At 35.9% G+C, this 19,070-nt stretch overlaps 1 protein-coding gene across 4 annotated transcripts in view; it reads left to right on the forward strand.

The window, feature by feature from the left end:
* The window catches only part of LOC111516799 (uncharacterized), a 30,003-nt gene extending 12,489 nt beyond the window's left edge, over positions 1-17,514 (forward strand). For 3 of the 4 annotated variants that reach the window (XR_012467016.1, XR_012467015.1, XR_012467014.1), the window contains 4 exons: positions 12-141; positions 5,946-6,149; positions 9,286-9,433; positions 16,942-17,514. Coding sequence is in view for 1 of the 4 variants with exons in the window: in XM_074181157.1 (XP_074037258.1) it covers positions 12-141; positions 5,946-6,149; positions 16,942-16,978 (371 nt within the window). In the remaining 3 variants the exon portion in view is untranslated. The remainder of the gene's footprint in view (positions 1-11; positions 142-5,945; positions 6,150-9,285; positions 9,434-16,941) is intronic. The other variant, XM_074181157.1, reaches the window with a different exon arrangement.
* The last annotated feature ends 1,556 nt before the right edge of the window (positions 17,515-19,070 follow it).

Below are 19,070 nucleotides of genomic sequence, written 5' to 3' on the forward strand. Positions count from 1 at the left end.
TTTGTTGACAGTTCCAACTCCTGAGCAATTCTTAAAACACCTTTTGCAAGAAGGTCCAAAATATCCACATGATGAAAGGCCCAAATACAAGGGAGACAAAAACGACTTGCCAGATTTCTACAACGAAATAATGTTCAAAAAGTAAGTAATTAAATTATTTCATGCAAGCAGGAATTGACGAAATGTTTGGACGTAAAGGTATCGAAGACGAAAGAACGCAATCAATTTTTGTAACAAATAGAGAGGAGGGTCTTTTCATACTTTGTATTATAGGCCTGTCAATTCTTTCTCCCTCTCTCTTTCTCTCTCCAATGCTGGTTATTTTTGGAAATCGGAACCGAAGTCTGATTAATTAGCAGTTTTATATTATATTATTATTTTATGGCATATCGCACTCGAAAGTGGAAAATGAACGAAACAGAGTAAGCAAAAATCACAAAGTGAAGTTCAAAAAACCACACGAGGCTAGATGTTCAACAGCCTCAAACTCAGACAGGTTCTCACTGAAGACGACATCTCTGTGTTAGTAACAGCAAACATCTTGAACAAGACACGACCTCCGAAACGCAACATCTCAACTGCGAACTCGAAAAATAGTGACACTGAAAAAATGTTTTCATTCGAGGCCTAGTCAGTTGGTTGTGACTGATGAATAGTTTGTTAATTTTAATTTGCTCAGTTGTTGATTTCAATCCATTGGGAGTCCGAAAAATGAAAAATGTGTCACTAGGAGTAGTGGAAGCAACGCCCTCAAGTTGGTGAAACATCGTCGTTGGAAATAGCTTTCTTGGATGATAGAACTAGATCGTGTTTTGACTACTAGCGTGTAGTCTGTAGTAATCATCTCTTTCACCACGCTCCAGAAAAAGGAATCTTCGGGTTCATGTTTGTTTGTTTAAACGCCAACCCTCAGAAGTCGAAACTTGTGCGAGCTGAGGACTAACGAGGTCTCTCCTATTACCGTGTGATTCCTATCACGAGTTGGACGAGAGCAAGTGAAAATCGAGCGTTCAGCCTGAAGCTTCAACCATCGACTTATACATCGGTCGATTGACTGAGTGAACAAAGCACCCACGTCGAACCGCCCGGCTATATACAATTATGATTGATTCAAATTTTGAAATTTCTTGATATTGTATCAAAACAGAAAAGGTTCGAATTTCTCAATAGTGTAAAAGAATTATCTGATTGGGAGTTCCTTAGGTGTACACACCCCGTGTTCCTACGTTTTTTATTTCATGCGGCAGGCTATTAAAAAAAAGGCAACCTGCCATAATGGAAGATTTGTTTCAATGTGAGGCTTGGGTTTGTTCAGTTTGATATTATTTGTTGTTGAGAATGTATGTCAGAAGTTTCAACAGAAAAATTAATGCTCTCATATCTTTTGACTCAATGCATATGAACGAGAAATCTGAAACAATTGTGTAGAATTTGCTTTGAGGATAACCAGAACACCTCATCTATTGCCTAATCGCGTTTGATAATGTCTGCCGTAGTTGTAGACAAAAACCTGCGCATGAAACCTACACTAACAAACTCGAAATATAGCTTGAGTTCTCTCTTCCGTCTTTACTATTCCAAAACGTGATTATTAACGCAACAAACTTCCACGAATACCTCACTTATGTTCGCTACAAAATCCATGAGCATTATTGACTTCAACACTATCATCATTTTCATTCAGTGGGTTTCTATGAATGAAAATATACGCGAATCATCTAGAAAAATGATAATTCTTGCAAATAATGAATAATTATAAATTCTTATGCTCTTTGGCGTTATGAAGTTTTTATCCTGGAACTCTGGAACTGTTGAAAAATGATATTCAACTGTATTGTATATTGTACTTGCGATGCACTGTTTGGAACCTTTAGTGTAGTAAAGAATATTACTGGAGTTTCATCACACCAAACCGATATCTTTTTTATTTCTTGGTATAGCCAGAGTTTTCAGAAAATTCGAATAAAATCCAACATTTAGATTTTCTTTCGAGACGGATGATCTTATTACATAGTTACTCATGCTTTTCGCTCTATATTCAATTTTGTTGATGGCTGTATATTCAGTTTGATATATCAGTATTTCAATCTCAGATTTACTCATATGATACATTTATCGAAGATACATATAATATGCTGTTCAATAGATACGTTTAAAATATATCAAAATGTTGACGTATTGTTTCTGGTGATCTTCGATAAAATTCGTGATTTTTTTTTATTTTATATAACTTGATTTTATCTCGATGGAAAACTCTCAATTATTTCCTGATTGAAAGATTTTTGACAAAGACTGTATATTTTTCATCAACTTAACACCACCGCCTTGAATGAAGGCAAGGAACCGGCTGCCCCTGCAGAAAAGCTCCCTTACTTGTGCACCTCCACGGAGGGAACCCCAAAAGGTTGAAGAATCCTTGCAACGTTAGTAATATCGCTGCACCTTCCAAAACTTTCGCGAAGGCCTCCGGGAGATATCTCAAGGGTGTGTGTTAGGCGAGTCTTGGCCTACACCTGCCGATATGAAGGAGATGTCTCCCAGTGACCTGTCCAACTTCCTGGAAAAAACAGGATGGACGATGATCTAGGAGTACAACTCCTCGTGAGGATGTGCAATGAGTCACATGTAGCCGAAGTGCTGTGAGTCTACACTCACCCTTCCTACTCTACAGATACCAGAGATACCGCCTGGTCATTTCGGAAACGATAACGAGTTTTCTCGAGATGACTGTGGATACTAACAATCGGAACGTTTTGAAATATCATCATTTCGTCTTATTGTTATTGTTTGTTGGTTATTGACATTCCACTGGTCAACCAATTTTTGACTCATTTCTATTTTTGGTAACAATAATTGCTTCTCTCTATAAATGATATTGCTTATAAAATTCACATTTCATATTCATTGTTTGTTTCTTCATATTTTTTGTTATTTTTTCCAAATAAGTCATTTCAATCCATGTATTTTTACTATTCCATTCCTCCTCAACTTCCTCTTAGATATACATTCTGACAAAATCTTGTAAATGTCTACTATTCAATAACGATGAGATTGGAACCTTTGGTGTGAAAGTTGAATAACCTTTTTCGAGATCAATTGCCCTAACACCAAACTGATATTTTTGCACTCGACGCGCGTTTCGCCAACAAAGTTACCATCCTCAGGAGAAGAAAATTGATACCTAGTCTAGTCTGGTCACAAGATTAAAAAGCGGGCTAAACGGGATGGGTCCCTTATCGCCATTCATGCTGTTCTTACATTTTTCTATTTCTAGACTCTCGAGTAGCATCGAGTAGCCTGGTGTCATGCACATGATTAATCAGTTTCAAATTGTTTTCACCAATTCTGTGGTCCTTTTTTAGAGCATGTTGGGTGACACTGGATTTTTCTATCCTTCCGTATTTCATATGTGCACAATGCTTCTTGAAGCGGGTTTTAATCGCTCGTCGGCTGTATTTGCTGTTGCAATCTTGACAACTGATTCCGTAAATCCCTGACCTTTCCGTGTTTTCTAGTCTATCTTTTGGATTACCAAGAGGATATTGCAATTTATAAGGAGTTTCATATGCAACTTTCATATTTACTTTATCGAATATCTGTTGAAGCCCTCTCGTGTATTGGGGTTCATATGGGATTACTATAAACTTGTTATTACTCTCCTCTTTTTGAAAAGTCGAAGATTCACGAAGTGCTTTCCTAAACTTGGATGATTGAAGGAAATAAGCAGATACATTCATTGAATGATGAATTGAAAAAACTGAGTTCAAAAAAGCATAAGCGTATGGCTTCGAAAATCATCAACATTGTAGAAAACCACTCTTCTCAAACTTTTGATAAAGAGGAATCAGCCTTATTGAATAAAGGTTTGAAATGCGGCATCAGATCTCCCCAAAAGGATTTGTTCACGAAGCATGAGCAAAGAGCCACACATTACATCGAGAAAAGAACAGAAAATTATCAAAAGATTGAAAGAAAAGGACTGTTTTCATTTAAAAGCGGACAAAGGTAACAAAGTGGTGAATTTGGATGAAGAAGATTATTTTGAGAAGGTCGACAGCTTAAATAAAAATTGTCCATATCAGAAATTACGGCGAAATCCATTATCCAAAATGACCGCTAACGTAAAAGCCACATTGAAAAAATGCAAGACACTGATCACACCGATTTTAAACAGGAGGCTACAACTTTCAAATCCCACAGTACCAAAGATATATTGTTTACCAAAAATACACAAAGCTGGAAAATCGATGCGACCAATAGTCTCAGCAATTAATTCGCCTTCGTATAATATCGCTAAATGGTTGACGAATTTGAAAATCTCCCGATCGGCCCAACCGATGCGAGTGTTAAAAACTCACAAGAATTCATCGAGAAAATGAAAGATATTAAATTAGAGGAAGGCGAATTATTGGTATCGTTCGATGTGAGTTCCTTATTTCCAAGCGTCCCAATATCACAAGCTCTAGAGTGTTTGAGGGATCTTCTGAAATCGAACAACTCAGCAAATGAAGCTGTTGGAGAAAATATTCAACTCACCAATATTGCATGGATCAAAATTGTTTTCAATATAATGGCTCATATTATTAACAGCGTGAAGGAACGGCTATGGGTATCCCATTGTCTCCATTTATAGGGAACATATTCATGGGTTGGTTTGAGAAGCTGGAAAAGAAGTCAGTTACTTCCCTACGGTCTGGATCAGGTATGTTGATGACATATTCGCTGTAGTGGATACAAGGATAACCAGAATTGAGAATGTCCTTTCAGCACTGAACAACAGGTGTAAGAGTATAAAATTCACATATGAAGTAGAAAAAGAACGAAAGTTGCCGTTTTTAGATGTTTTGGTCATAAGGAACGAACAGAACGAAATAGAATTTGACATTTACAGGAAAGACACGGGCACTTCCAGATTCATTCCCAATGACTCGAATCATTGTCCACAGCACAAAATGGCGGCACTGCAATTTCTGGTACACAGGTTAATAACTTTTCCTCTGAAACAAGATAAGTCCGACAATAAAAAGAGAGTGATTCGGTATGTAGCTGAAGCAAACGGTTTCAACCCAGATATAGTTGACAAGATAATTAGAAAATGCAAGTTTAGGGAAGCACTTCGTGAATATTCGACTTTTCAAAAAGAGGAGAATAATAACAAGTCTATAGTAATCCAATATGAACCCCAATACACGAGAGGGCTTCAACAACTATTCGATAAAGTGAATATAGAAGTTGCATATAAAACTTCTTATAAATTGCAACAGCTCCTTGGTAATCCAAAAGATAGATTCGGAAACACAGAAAGGTCGGGGATTTACGAAATCAGTTGTCAAGATTGCAACAGCAAATACATCGGCCAGAGCCGACGAGCGATTAAAAACCGCTTCAAGGAGCATTGTGCACACATGAAATACGGAAGGATAGAAAAATCTAGTGTCGCCCAACATGCTCTAGACAAGGACCACAGAATTAGTGAAAACAATCTGAAACTGATTAAGCATGTGCATGACATCAGGCGAATCGATGCAAGTGAGAGTCTAGAAATAGCATGAATGGCGATAATGGACCCATCCCGTTCAGCCCGCTTTTTAATCTCCTGTAAGGAAGATAATAATTACTAAGAATTTGCAGGTAGTTAATGACCGATAAATTCCATATTGGTATACAATAGGTATACAACCTCAGGTGACAAATTTCAGTATATAAGGATTAACCGTACCAGACTAGGTATCAATTTTCTTCTCCTGAGGATGCTAACTTTGTTGGCGAAACGCGCGTCGAGTGCAAGTTTGGTGTTAGGACAAATGATCTCGAAAAAAATTATTCGTCTCAATGGTACTCAAGGGTACTCGTATACATAAGCAATTCACATTGTTTCCTGTTGACTCATTTTATATGTTACCAATTTTCTCAAGAATTAAAAATAAGTTTATTTTCATTTTCAGGGGTCAAGAATTCTTCCACAAAAACATAACTGGAGTTTTTCTAGGATGTTACCTCGCCTTATTCGCTGGATTCTCACAACCTTTTGCAAAAATACTGCTAATGACCAATAAATCAAGTACTCCGATGACCGCATACAAAAGATATTCAGCCACCATTTTGCATATGTGTACTTGGTATGACTCTGATTTCGAACCTGGTTCAAAGTAAGATCATTTCGTTATATTTCATTCTAATTTCGTATTGAGATTGTATCACTTTACCTCTAGAGACCCCAATGCTCAGAATGTTGAAGCATTCCACACATTCATGGACAGTTATTTTCAAAGATCAGTTGAAAGTATGCTTCTGCCATTTTTTATATAGACTCACTTCGAGAGGCCTTTCAGGTGGAAACTTGGTTTTTCAGGCTACTAAACATTTTTGATAAAGTAAATGACTGTGTTTCTATTCGAAGGCCGTAAATTTTTGAAATTTTTCCTGACATTTAACTGGCGCGACTGGCTAGCTTCCTCAGAGGTTTATACATCCTGAGTTAATATCTTCGATCACTAGATATTACGCCTACGTAACACAAATTTATATCGACTTCACAGGTAGTTTGATGAGCTAATACCTGTATCTGGCTAAGGTAAATTACGTATTCAGGTTGATGCAGGTAGTCTGGTGTGATACTACCTTACCTGGATTTGGTAAACTGTCAATAACGTTCGTTGATCCTATTCTACCTGCCGTCATGCTGCTTGCTATTCTTGAACTTCTTAGAATAGGATTTCATATTCTATTGGGATTCACAGCTTCTTCTTTTTGTTCAAATTATCCGTGTGTTTGTGGATTTCTATTGCCTCCCTTATCAGTCGGCTATGGAATCTCTTGTCGGGTGCAATCAGTTTAGTGTTGTCAAACAGATTCCTGTGGTTTCTTCCACTGAATGCGTGTTCCATGGATCTTTTGGTGGTTGCTGTCAACTTGACTAGTTTCGTTTTTTTTTAATCAACAAAATATATTGAGAAATTGTTTCAAACAGCATAAATTCTTTGGGGTTCATTAGTGGTAGATTCGAATACCTTTCGTTGGAATACTTTCTACACAAATTCTTTCTGAATTTGTAATAATATACAATTAAATGATTAGAGATAATATCACATACACGGATCAAATACCCGAAGAAGCAGTTCAGCATATTCCTATCCGTGAAAACTTCAGATTTCATATATATATATATATATATATATATATATATATATATATATATATATATATAAATAGAGATTTTATCGAGTGTGCATGATATAAATCAAAAATGAAAAATTCGTGGATACAGCACTCCAAACAGGGGGGCAAACCGCGGACATACAACTACAAAAATAAGATTATATATCTTGTAAAAAATATATAAATATGAAGAATTCACTAACGTGAGAATAAAATATGAAATGGTTCAAGAACAGATACAAAAAACATGACAGTTGATCAAAATTTGACTGGCAATGTTAAGTGGGAAAGTTCTGAGTACTATTAGAATTACTAGATCTTTTATTTTCTTTGTCATATTTCAGTAGGTATGTATAAATTTTGATAAGATTTTCAAAATCATTTCTTTCATTCATTGAATGTTCTTCGTGATTATTATGTATCATTTACAAAAATATTCTTTTAGTTGTATAGATTTCTTTATCTAAAATATGTGTGTTTTCGAAATTAATTTTATGATCCGCCGAATTAACATGTTCTGTTAATGCACAAGAATTAACATTTTGTCTACAATCGCTCTCATGGGAAGTGATGCGACCACTTAGAGGTCTAGATGTTTGTCCTATATATGTTTTGGAACAATCCATACAGGAAATTTTGTATACTCAATTGGATTTTTGTTTATTTGAAATAAACAAATATTCGGCACACCTATGGGTTCCATCATTTCACCAATTTTATCGATTTTTGTTTTAGATGAGCTCATCAATAAGCTGTATGTATTCAGAAATTATCTTTCCGTATTCCATTCATCAAACGTTTTGTAGATGATTTGATTCTGACCATACCTGCATATGAAATAGAGGAAATTTCAAACATATTCATTTCATATGATCTTAATATCCAGTTTACTATTGAAGAGGAAACAAATAACTCTATTATTTTTCTCGATATGAAGTTATTGATATCAGAACGAAATATTATCATCACTGAATGATACAGAAAACCAACATCAAGTAATAGATTTATTAATCACCATTCCTATCATTCAAATGAAATGAAAAGTAATTTGATGAAATAACTTAAAAACAGAATTATCAAAATTACCCATTCCGATTTACGAAACAAAAGTTTGTCTAATTCAAGTAAAATTCTGTTCCGAAATGCTTATCCTAAATCTTCAGTGAACAGAATTTTATTTTGTGAAAGAACAAACTCTCAAAATAATGAAGACGTTGAACACATCAACGTAATACTTTCATTCTTATATAAATCGCTCCCATATATTCAAGGAATGACACCAAAATTAATTAATGTATTCCGAAATGAAAACACCCAAATATCCAAAACAAATGTCACTAGTATATGTAAATCATACAGCAAACTAAAAGCTCCAATTTCAAATAAACAAAAACCAAATTCAGTATACGAAATTTCTTGTTTAGTTTGTTTTAAAACATATATAGGACAAACATCTAGACCTCTGAGTAGTCGTATCACTTCACATAAGAGCGACTGTAGACGAAATGTTAATTCTTGTGCATTAACAGAATTATGTTAATTCGGAGGATCATAAAATGAATTTTGAAAACCCACATATTTTAGATAGAGAAATCAATACAACTAAAAGAATATTTTTGGAAATGATACATATCAATCACAAAGAACATTCAATGGATAAAATAACTGATAATGAAAGTTTCAGCAAAATTTACACATACCTACTGAAATATGACAAAGAAAATAAAATTTCTGATAACTCTGATATTATTCAGAACTTTTTGATCAATTGTCATTATTTCATGTGTTTTCTATCTGTTTTTGAACCATTTGATATTTTATTTTCATGTTAGTGAGTTCTCCATATTTATATATTTTTCACAAGGTATATAATCTTATTATTGTAGTTGTCCTGATGAAGGTGTGAAATATACCGAAAGCTTGACATATTTATAACAAGAGTTTTCTTTGTAACAGCCCAACTATTGACTGCAACCTCACGAAATGAACCGATTTTTAATCCAGTCACTAATTCCTCATGCAATATATCTTTCAGTAATTCTATTATTTTGTTTGTGTATCGCCCCACATATGTGAAAAATTTCAATACTGAAAATATAGAAATAACATTTTGGATTTCTCTTTCAGATTATGGTCGTCTATTAATAAATGCGTTCATGGGACTTCCAGTAATAAGTAGTGAAATGATTGGAATCCATAATCCAAGTGAACAGGAAATCAATTGTTTTATTCATTTCTGGAGAGTAATAGGTTATCTCTTGGGAATCAAAAACAAGTACGTTTTTGGGAATGGAGGGTTTTAGCCTTATTTCTATTTCTTCAACTTAATACCGAAAAATCTTCTACAGTAAGTTACTTTTTTGCATGGCCTTTCTTGCTTTCTTTTCTTTGGAAACTAATCACATTTTTTATGTGAAGATGGGTGAGTAAAACGCCAAAATCTTTCTTTCCCAAAAATTTTTCTTTCCTAAAAATATACTTTTCTCAATTTGAACAAGAACATTTTCATTGAACCAGTCTTTGCGTATTATTTGTTGGTATGTGTTCAAAGAATTGCACTTTCAATTCCTTGAGGAGGTATTTGGATTCTGTCGCCCGAAACTAATATTATAAACCAATTTTGGAATCCTTACACCTCGTAAAAGCTACAATATCAGCGAGTAACACAGGCTACATATCAGAAATCATTACAAAAATAGACAATTATGTGTTTACTTTTTCAATGTAAGCCTTTTAAAGTCAATATTTGGCATGCAAAACATTGCATTGGTGGTATGAAACAAGGAAAATGGATTTGAGACAAAAGTTTCTCAAGAAATTTGGATATTCACGAGAATAGGTATTCCAACAAATCATAATTTCTAGGGGAAACTAAGGAGGTAACAATAATCTACAAGAGTAATAGGTCAGATATTCGACCATACCAAAGATCCGAAGGTGTATACGAAGAAAAAGGCTGCACTAATGAGTTGCAGTGAGGAATGAAATCGGAAAGAATCATGTGAAGCATCTTGACGTTCAAGAATAATCAAAATATGGTAAAAAATTTATTAGTGACATACATTTGTGAAAATGTTGTTGGTGATATATGGGAGTCAGATATCAGATTGTAATGGAATATTTTATTATTTATGTGATGAAACAGTTAAACTTTGACGGCCAATGTGCAATATGTGACTAAATTAATGTCAGCGTAGCCTCTGATCCTTCAAATATCCCACCTGAGATCACAAAATCAGTTACCGAAAATGATTTAGAATATTTTTACAATGTGCTGGCCAGCACTGATATTTATTTAATACGGTGGAAACTGACAAAGCTGTTCTTATTGAGGAAAGAAGAAAGGCCTATAAAAACAATTTGTATTTAGGAAAGGGGGGCAAACTATTCATGCTATAGAGAAAGAGCTTCAGATTGTGATGAGAACAGACAAGAAATAATTTTGGAGACATCGAAGACTCCTGAACGCGGTCAGTACCTTAACTATCTTCATGAAACGTTTTCTATGATGGAGTTTGAGAATAGGAATGTCAGCAAGAGTAATAGGCTCCACCGTTGACATTGCAATGCTAGTAATAGCTGAATGTAGGGACGGGCTACTGCGAGTGGCCAACTGGTTGAACGACAAGTATTCTACATTTTTGAACAGAAAACATGAATTTGGTCTTGGTTAGGACTAAGAGGAAAACCAATACTATATAGTTTGACATTGAAAAAGTCATGGTGGAAAGTTGTAGATGAACATCTAGGTGTCTAGGTTGACACGAAACCCAATTACAAAGAATATATTGGAAAAAAAAAGCTTTTCGATTTCTTACTCACCCATATTTATATAAGAAATTTGGGGAAACAAGCTCAAAGCCCCAAAAAGGTTTTTTTCCAAGAACTGATCTCTTCAACTTCATTTCGTAGCTGTTATTCCACAAAAATTGTAAAAACGCTTACGACACTATCTGGACAGAAGCTGAATGTCAAAGAACCCATGAGGTCTGAGAGAAGACTTTTTGTGAACGTTGATCAAGTCTATAACCTAAACGCAGCAGTAACGCGTAAATTAGTCTTGAAATTTGCTAGCATTCATCGCAAAACGTGTGAAAGAATTTGCCCTGGGATTACGGCATCCTAAGAAGTAGGGTTGGATTAGATTAGGTGAGGTCTATAATGAGTGAATCTATTCGATCCTCCATCGCAACAAGCAAGCGTTTATTGTGGCTCACATCTATTTACACTGGATCAAATAAACCCAACTTTTCAACGAAGATGATCAGTTTGTAAAGTGAGTGGTCTTTCAGGTCAGATGGTAAGAGTACGGCTCTGCCGAACTCTAAAAACCTGAGTTAGTCCCTAGCGGGACAGGCACAAAGTATATGCTCTGCTGTTTCATCATTTTCCAAACAAAGGCAACACACACTGTCTTCCGACAGTCCGAGTCTCTGCCTATGATGATTCAAATGACAGTGACCTATAAGAAGGCCTATCAGATATAGTAGTTCATCCCTACCTGTAAGAAGGCCTGTTATTCATAGTAGTTTATGCCTACTGTAGTCCAGCAACTGTTCGGTATCAAGCTTCGAAGGGTGAATTTGCTTCGTATCAAGCTTCGAAGGGTGATTCTGCCAGAAGTCTATAAATCTTCTTGCCATCGAGGTGTTCAATGTTTGTTTGGCAAAGCCTAAAGCGATGCCAATGACAGGTTCTGGTCCGATAAAGCTGCTTGCAGCACTTTCCTTTGCGAGGGAGTCAGCAGCTTCATTGCCTTCTAGGCCAGTATGGCCAGGAATCCAGACCAGAGAAAATCTGTTAAATCTTCCTGTCGAGGAATTTGTTTTGAAGTCTTCAATCTGCCGGGCCGTTTAAAGGAAGAACTTGACATTTGTCAGGAAATAGCACTGGAGACGGCTGAGGCAAAAAGTCATGGAACGGTTGGATGTTCTGAAATCATAAAGCACCACAACTCAAGAATCTGGGCCACCAAAGGTGGATGATACATAAAATAAAATCGCCTGTTGATCTCTTTCTCTGAAAATTAAATTGTTCATCGTGTAGGATGTTAGAGCATTATATATTTTCGAAAACATGTTGATCAATAGCTTCGTTTATTATTTTGTTGATCATTGCAAGTAGTGATATTGTCTAGGGATGATATCTATCATGAGTGGATGATCTCAAAAATACCCTAATTATTGGTAATGTCTGAAATGATATATTTGTGTTATGCCACGATACTCCTTCGAAATATATTGTTCTTAAATTCATATTCAATAAAATTAATTTCAAATCAGTTCTGTTTACTGTTCCGATGTCCTCAAGAGCAAACCTATGCAAACATTCAAACAAGTGAAATTGTCCATCATGAATGTTATAATAGTTCAGTCCTGGATCAATCATTCCGTACGTCCAGTTGAAGTACATTTGTTTCTGATTGCTATCATTTTCTTCATCGTAGTTTATCTCATAATTTTCCACTCACGAGCTGATAAAAACATGGGTGTCAGCATATTTTCAGGTTTTTCGAGGGCTTATGTTTGATGTTCTTCATTGGGTCTGCAGCATTGGAGTACTTTGTTTCTGTCTTGCTGATTGAAGTATCAATATTTGTTAGAACCTTCCTCACTTAGTGGGTAATTCCCAAAGCATTTGAAATATTTATGATACATAACATTGATATATTGTGAAATGGCGAAGGTTTCTGAGGTGTTATATGCACATGCTAACGAGGTCAGTTTTATAATTTCGTTGATCCCAATTTCCTGAATAGCTGTCCAAATTCAGGATACATACCTTCAGTATCATTTTATCAGTTCGGACTTCCACTGTCTAACATCAAGTGGGCTCAAGCTGAAATCATCCACAAGGAGGAACACTGGTTTAGGAGAAAATTCAAAGAAGCCGCATATATGTTGTCCAACAACGCATTAATCAAGCTGGCGTAGAGATAGGTAACATATGGAAACCTCTCATCGAAAGGAACACGACAAACTCTCGATAAGCGGTCAGCTCCCGCTAAAAAAACCAATGAAGCGGAGAGACGGAAGAGGGGATAGGTGAAAGCAGTCGAATGATCTATAAATAGTCAGATCTCGAAGAAATAAGTCCAGTCCTCCGTTAACAGATGAATAATATCTTTATCCATCTCACCACAGCCAGGTAGGGGTACACCGCGAAGGGTGGTACTGATGTCTGAGGACATTCATGCCATCATCACTAATCAGCTATGACCCATTTGTCTCTCTGATGAAAACCACTCCAAAGGATAGGGGAGCAAGGCTCCAGCCTAAAAAAAATAAGATGACGAGCAGGAATAAGTCCAGTTATCATCCGAAGACGATTGTGGATACTAACAATAATTGTAAAGTAACTAACGTCGTGAAGTAACTTGGTTTAGATTCTTTTAATTTTATATTTTTAATTTTCAGTTCTTGTTGATAATTTTTTAATTTTTCAGCTCGTGTTGATAGTTCGATTTTTTGGTTTATTTTTTTTTTTTGGTTGTTGCTTGTATGTTATTTCATTGTAATTTCAGTTTTTTGCTCAATAAAATTGTTTTTTCAGCTAATCTTGCTATTTTTTCACTGATTCTTTCAGGGATTTCAAATCATTTTATATCATACTAGCAATCCGCCCCGACTCCACACTGGTGCAATGCTGTGAATAATACAGTGCAACGGTATTACGGTACTAAGAGTTGGAACTTCATTACTGGAATGCTAGATGACATGAAAGTAGCTAGATTTTGAGTTTTTTTTGAAAAACAATTTTTTTATATTACATAAAAAAATAGTAAAAAGTATCCTATGTTACTTCTAATACCTCCAAGAACATGTGTAGAAAATTTTATGATGATCGTTTTGTGTAGTTTTCGCGTAAAACCGTAACAAACTTACATTCGCATTTATAATATTAGTAGGGATAAAATATTAATAGGGATTAGACAATGGAGGTCCGAAATGATGAAATGCACTACGAAACATTTGTCAGCCACCTTCAGCAAATAGTATCATTTACTGGACTACCGATAAAATTTTTCACACATTGTTTATTTACACATTGTGAGTCTGAAAATTGAAGATGTAATCTTCGCAGCACTTTTCTTGATTGAAAGATTACAGGTCAGTTTTTGGTCCAATACTGGGTCTGGATATATATATATATATATATATATATATATATATATATATATATATATAGGCACTCCTCAAAGTGCCTAGAAGATGACAGTACTACCAACTGTCGGTCGTTTAATTTCGATTAAATTGGTACACTCGACCACCCTGTAGATTTCTATGTGTTGAACAAAGCCTGCAAAAACGGTAACTAATCTTTTATCAAGTTTTTTACAAACTGTAGGTTTTCGGCTGAAATGAATAATCTGAAAGTGACGAGTTTGTACATTCTATGCAGTTCTTGCTGCTGAGATGAATAGAGCTGTAGGGCTTCTTTAAGGTGGCATGCGACAAAATGATGTAGCTCTTCGTTTGGGGGTCTCCTAAAGTGTTATCAGTCGATTGTGGCGGCGTTTCCGTGAAACTGGCAGTCCAGCCGAACAACATCCAGGGCGAGGATGCGCTACAACTGCAGTTCAAGACCGATTTTTGGTCTTAACCGCAAGAAGACAACCGGCAATCACAGCACCTGGGTTGGTTAAGTGTTGCAGCAGACGCAGCAGGTACCCATTGGTCGTGATACTGTCAGAAATCGACTGCATGAAGCAGATCTCCATTTCAGAAGGCCACTTAGATGTCCACCTTTGTCGAGAGGCAATCACGGTAGAAGATTAGAGTGGTGTCAAGAATATCAAAACTGGGATGCAAATGATTGGGCCACAGTTTTGTTTACAGATGAATCCAGATTTGGATTTCATCCAGATTCTCGTCGAGTAAGACTGTGGAGACGACCTGGAAATAATGAATGTTTGAGACACGTCCAGAAAGTCCACACATACAGAGGTAGTACAGTAATGCTATGGGGCGAAATCATGATCGGGGGCAGAACCGATCTCGCTTTTCTTAATCGCTCCCTCACGGCTCGACAATACCTCGACACCATTCTTCTACCTATCTTCCGTCCGTTTGCTGGTGCTGTTGGTGAAAACTTCCACCTAATGCACGATAATGTTCGTCCACATGTCGCGCGTCTAGTGACTGACTGGCTCACCAACGAAGGAGTTGATGTATTGCCATGGCCAGCACAATCACCGGACCTGAATCCCATCGAGCATGTGTGGGACATGCTTCAACGGAGAATTACTCCGCATATGGGGAACATTCACACAACGTTTCAATTGAGAGAGCTTTTAATCGCTGAATGGGCAAATGTACCTCAACAAGACATTGACAATCTCATTTTGTCGATGCACGATAGATGTGAGGCCGTAATAAACCAGCGTGAAGGCCATACCTTGTACTGATTCCAATTTTTTTTGTATTATGATTTTTTTTCGGGGTGCCAAAGAAGAGCCATATTTTTTTTTAGTTTTGCTTATATGCGCACTCAGTATTTTTGACCATTTAATAAATTTTGTTGTAAGTTACATTCGTTTAATAATCACCCGTCAACTTTTTTTTCCCTAAAGCGATCTAAAAAAAAAATATTGACATTTTTAAAAATATCCCTAGACTATATCAAGGATATCCCTAATGTCCCTGTGACCTCTTTGAATTCTAAGTTCATTGCATTATATTTTTCACTCACCAGCAGAATGATTTCAGTTTCATCGGGAGTTTGTTGTCCTTCATGTAAAGGCTGATATTTTCCTACTGGCTTCAACCATCAACACCTGGTCGGTGCTTGAGGTCATCAGCAAAAGCTATTGTTCTCAGTGCCGTCTGAAAGCTTAAGACACCTGGTACAAGCAGTTGACTGTCGCGTGAAATGAAAAACAGAATTCTGGATAGTTCCTTTATACTTCGAATAGGCATTCGAGTTTTTGTATTTCCTTTGCATGGCTATTAAAAAAAAAAATGATATCACTGCGACCAGCAAGATCTCTAGTGCCCCACTTTTATAGTTAATTTTTTACTTTTAGTCGATTGATGACCTGTTTGATCTGTAGAAACTCATATTGAATATAGTATAGAAAAGTTAATAAATAGCTGTTTTCAGATGATATTGTAATAAGGAACATAATTGTGTGGTAATCGTTTGTCTTTTATATTCAGTTGTGCAATGCACTCTAAGAAACATACATACATCTTAGAATTATAATTGAGTCCAACCCAGGAATTCTAAATCAGTTGGATGAGTCTTCTTTCTGCTCACCACATATCATGAACTCAATGTGAAAATTGTTCAATAAGATATGATTACACAAGTAGTAGAGTTCATGAAATTATCTGACAGTTTGGGTTCAGTTTGAGTGGGCTATTATATAGCTGCAAAAAGTTTTTCGATTCGAATAAATGTGGAATAAGATCAGAGCCATAGTAAAAAGCTGATTCTTTCATAGTGAGAAAATATTTTCCCATGCTGCAATCTTATTCTCCATGCTGCAATCCATGAGGTCCCCTCATGACCAAAAACTTTTCTAGAGAACAACAGATATTCACTCTTCATGCTATTAGCTGTATGAACTTCACGTTCCTCGAAAAAAAATAGGTTTGTGTACGAAAAAGAAGGAAAAGTCAAGGTTCTACAATAAAATTGAAAAGTGTGAAGGTGATGAGGCCCATGTAGAAGCTCATAATGATTGCTATATTCCAGTTTTAAAAAAAATCTAATTTTAATTAGAGCATACCTGTATAATAAGGATCACTCGGATATCTCATTAATATAATTTCTTTTCAGGTTCAACATATGCAGGAATTCTGTGGAGGAAACATAAAAAATATGTACTCTACTAGTTCAGAGAGACTTAATTCCAAAATTTAGAGCAGGGCGTACTGAAATTGATTTTGAAATTCTATCAAGAGCTTTCGTAGAAGGAGCCAGATGTATTTTGCCAGTGAAATTATCCTGTAGTCATATCATTGACTATCTGAACATGTTGGTATATAGCATTGAGGATGGCGAGACTTTCGAAAAACAAACTTCTACAGAGAAAAGTATTCATGAGTTCAATATTTTGAGTTACTAAGTGTGGGCTTTGAAGTACAGTTTCGGAAGATTCGTATTGAACCAGATATTGAGAATAGCGATATGGTCTTTGAGAATATTTCCCGTTCTTGGATATTTGAAATTCAAAATATAATTCAGGCCACTGACACAATAATAATACTAATCAACCTCTTTAGGATTGTTTAAGTGAAATAATAAAGAGTATTTCAGTATTCTTGTTTTCAATGTTTGAATATATCGTGGACTGTATAATTTGTTTTTGATGAAAATTTTGTCTATAGATGAATAAACGTCTTTATTGAATGGCAATTGTTTGTACACTGGTTTATACATTAATATTCGAATCGACCATCATATCTACTACTACAAAAAATCATTCATTTCACAGCAGGCACCTCGCAGGGTTGCTGGTTGAAACAAAAGTAATGAGAAATGTAATTAACATAAGTTTTAACATAGCCCCCCCTCTGAAGGGCACCTTCAAAATATGACCTTGCATAAATACATTACTGACACTGAAGTGTTCAATGAATTGTTTCTGATTGAAGTGGCAGGATACTCAAATGTCTTGTAGATCGCTTGATAACTCCTGAAGACACCTTGATTGTGGCTATACGTGGTATTCTATCGTTACCGGGTAGCAGTTCAGTGATGCGGCCAAGTATACAGTGGTTTGGAGGTAGCTTGTAATTTTGAACCAGTACCAAAGTACCGTTGGTGAGTGGAGTTGGAAGTCCTCTCCATTTGTATTGCTGGTGTAGTTGAGTTACATATTCCTTATTGAAGCGAATCCAGAATTGCTGTTGCAAATTCTGCACCAATTGAAAATGAGACATCTTTCCTGTTGGTACTTCGGACAAATCATAATCTGAGACTGAAGTGACAACTCGCCCGATTAGGAAATGGGATGGGGTAATAGGCTCAAGGTCATTAGGATCATTTGATAGGGCAAATAGAAGCCTTGAGTTCAACACTGATTCTATTTGAGTTAGTGAGGATTGTATTCTGCATTACTCGTTTTAGATGATGTTTTGTACTTTTCACCGCAGACTCCCAAAGACCGCCAAAACTTGGAGTATATGGAGGAATGAAGTGCAATTTTATATTCAGTAATGATGTTTGATTAATAATTGAATCAAAATGTTGAGATAAATATTGTCCTAGGTCATGTAATTCATTCTTGGCTCCAACAAATGTGGTTCCATTGTCAGAATAAATGTGCGCTGGAATACCTCGTTTGGACGTGAATCGTCTGAGGCATGCTATAAAACATTCTGTGGCCATATCTGTGACCGCCCCTAAATGTATGGCTTCAGTGCTGAATCATATAAATATACATATGTAACATTTAACAAGTTTAAAACCTCTAGGTTTACGATTCTTCAGAGATAATGGACCGGCACAGTCTATTCCAGTGACCTCAAATATGCTATGTGTATGATGCTTATGAACAAATAAAAATCTAGCAAGATTATGTTTGGCTGACAGTAAAATTGGATGTTTAATATTTGTATCAAATGAAGAAAGACGAAGACGTCCTCCTACTCTCAATAACCCAGAATCGTCAATGAAGGGTGAGAGGGATGATAGATGATGTTTATTGTCTAAAAAACCTTTCTTGACTAAAATCATTATGTCATTCTTGAAGCTCTCTTGTTGAGATATTTTAATGAGCGCGTTGAAAGCGGAACTAAGCTCTGATATTGTTAATAGACCCGTTTGTATTTCCAAATTATCTTTTTTAAGTTTCAAATTCTGAAGGAAACGAAAACAAAAAGCAGCGACTCTTTTCGATTTGGTTAGGCTAGAATATAAATTGAAAATATTGAATTCATTATTATGAGAATCAGTCTTTACAG

This window comes from Leptinotarsa decemlineata, unplaced genomic scaffold (genome assembly GCF_025532065.1).
Source record: "Leptinotarsa decemlineata unplaced genomic scaffold, Ldec_3_MD MMD2_tig00026307_RagTag_RagTag, whole genome shotgun sequence".
Taxonomy (NCBI): domain Eukaryota; kingdom Metazoa; phylum Arthropoda; class Insecta; order Coleoptera; family Chrysomelidae; genus Leptinotarsa; species Leptinotarsa decemlineata.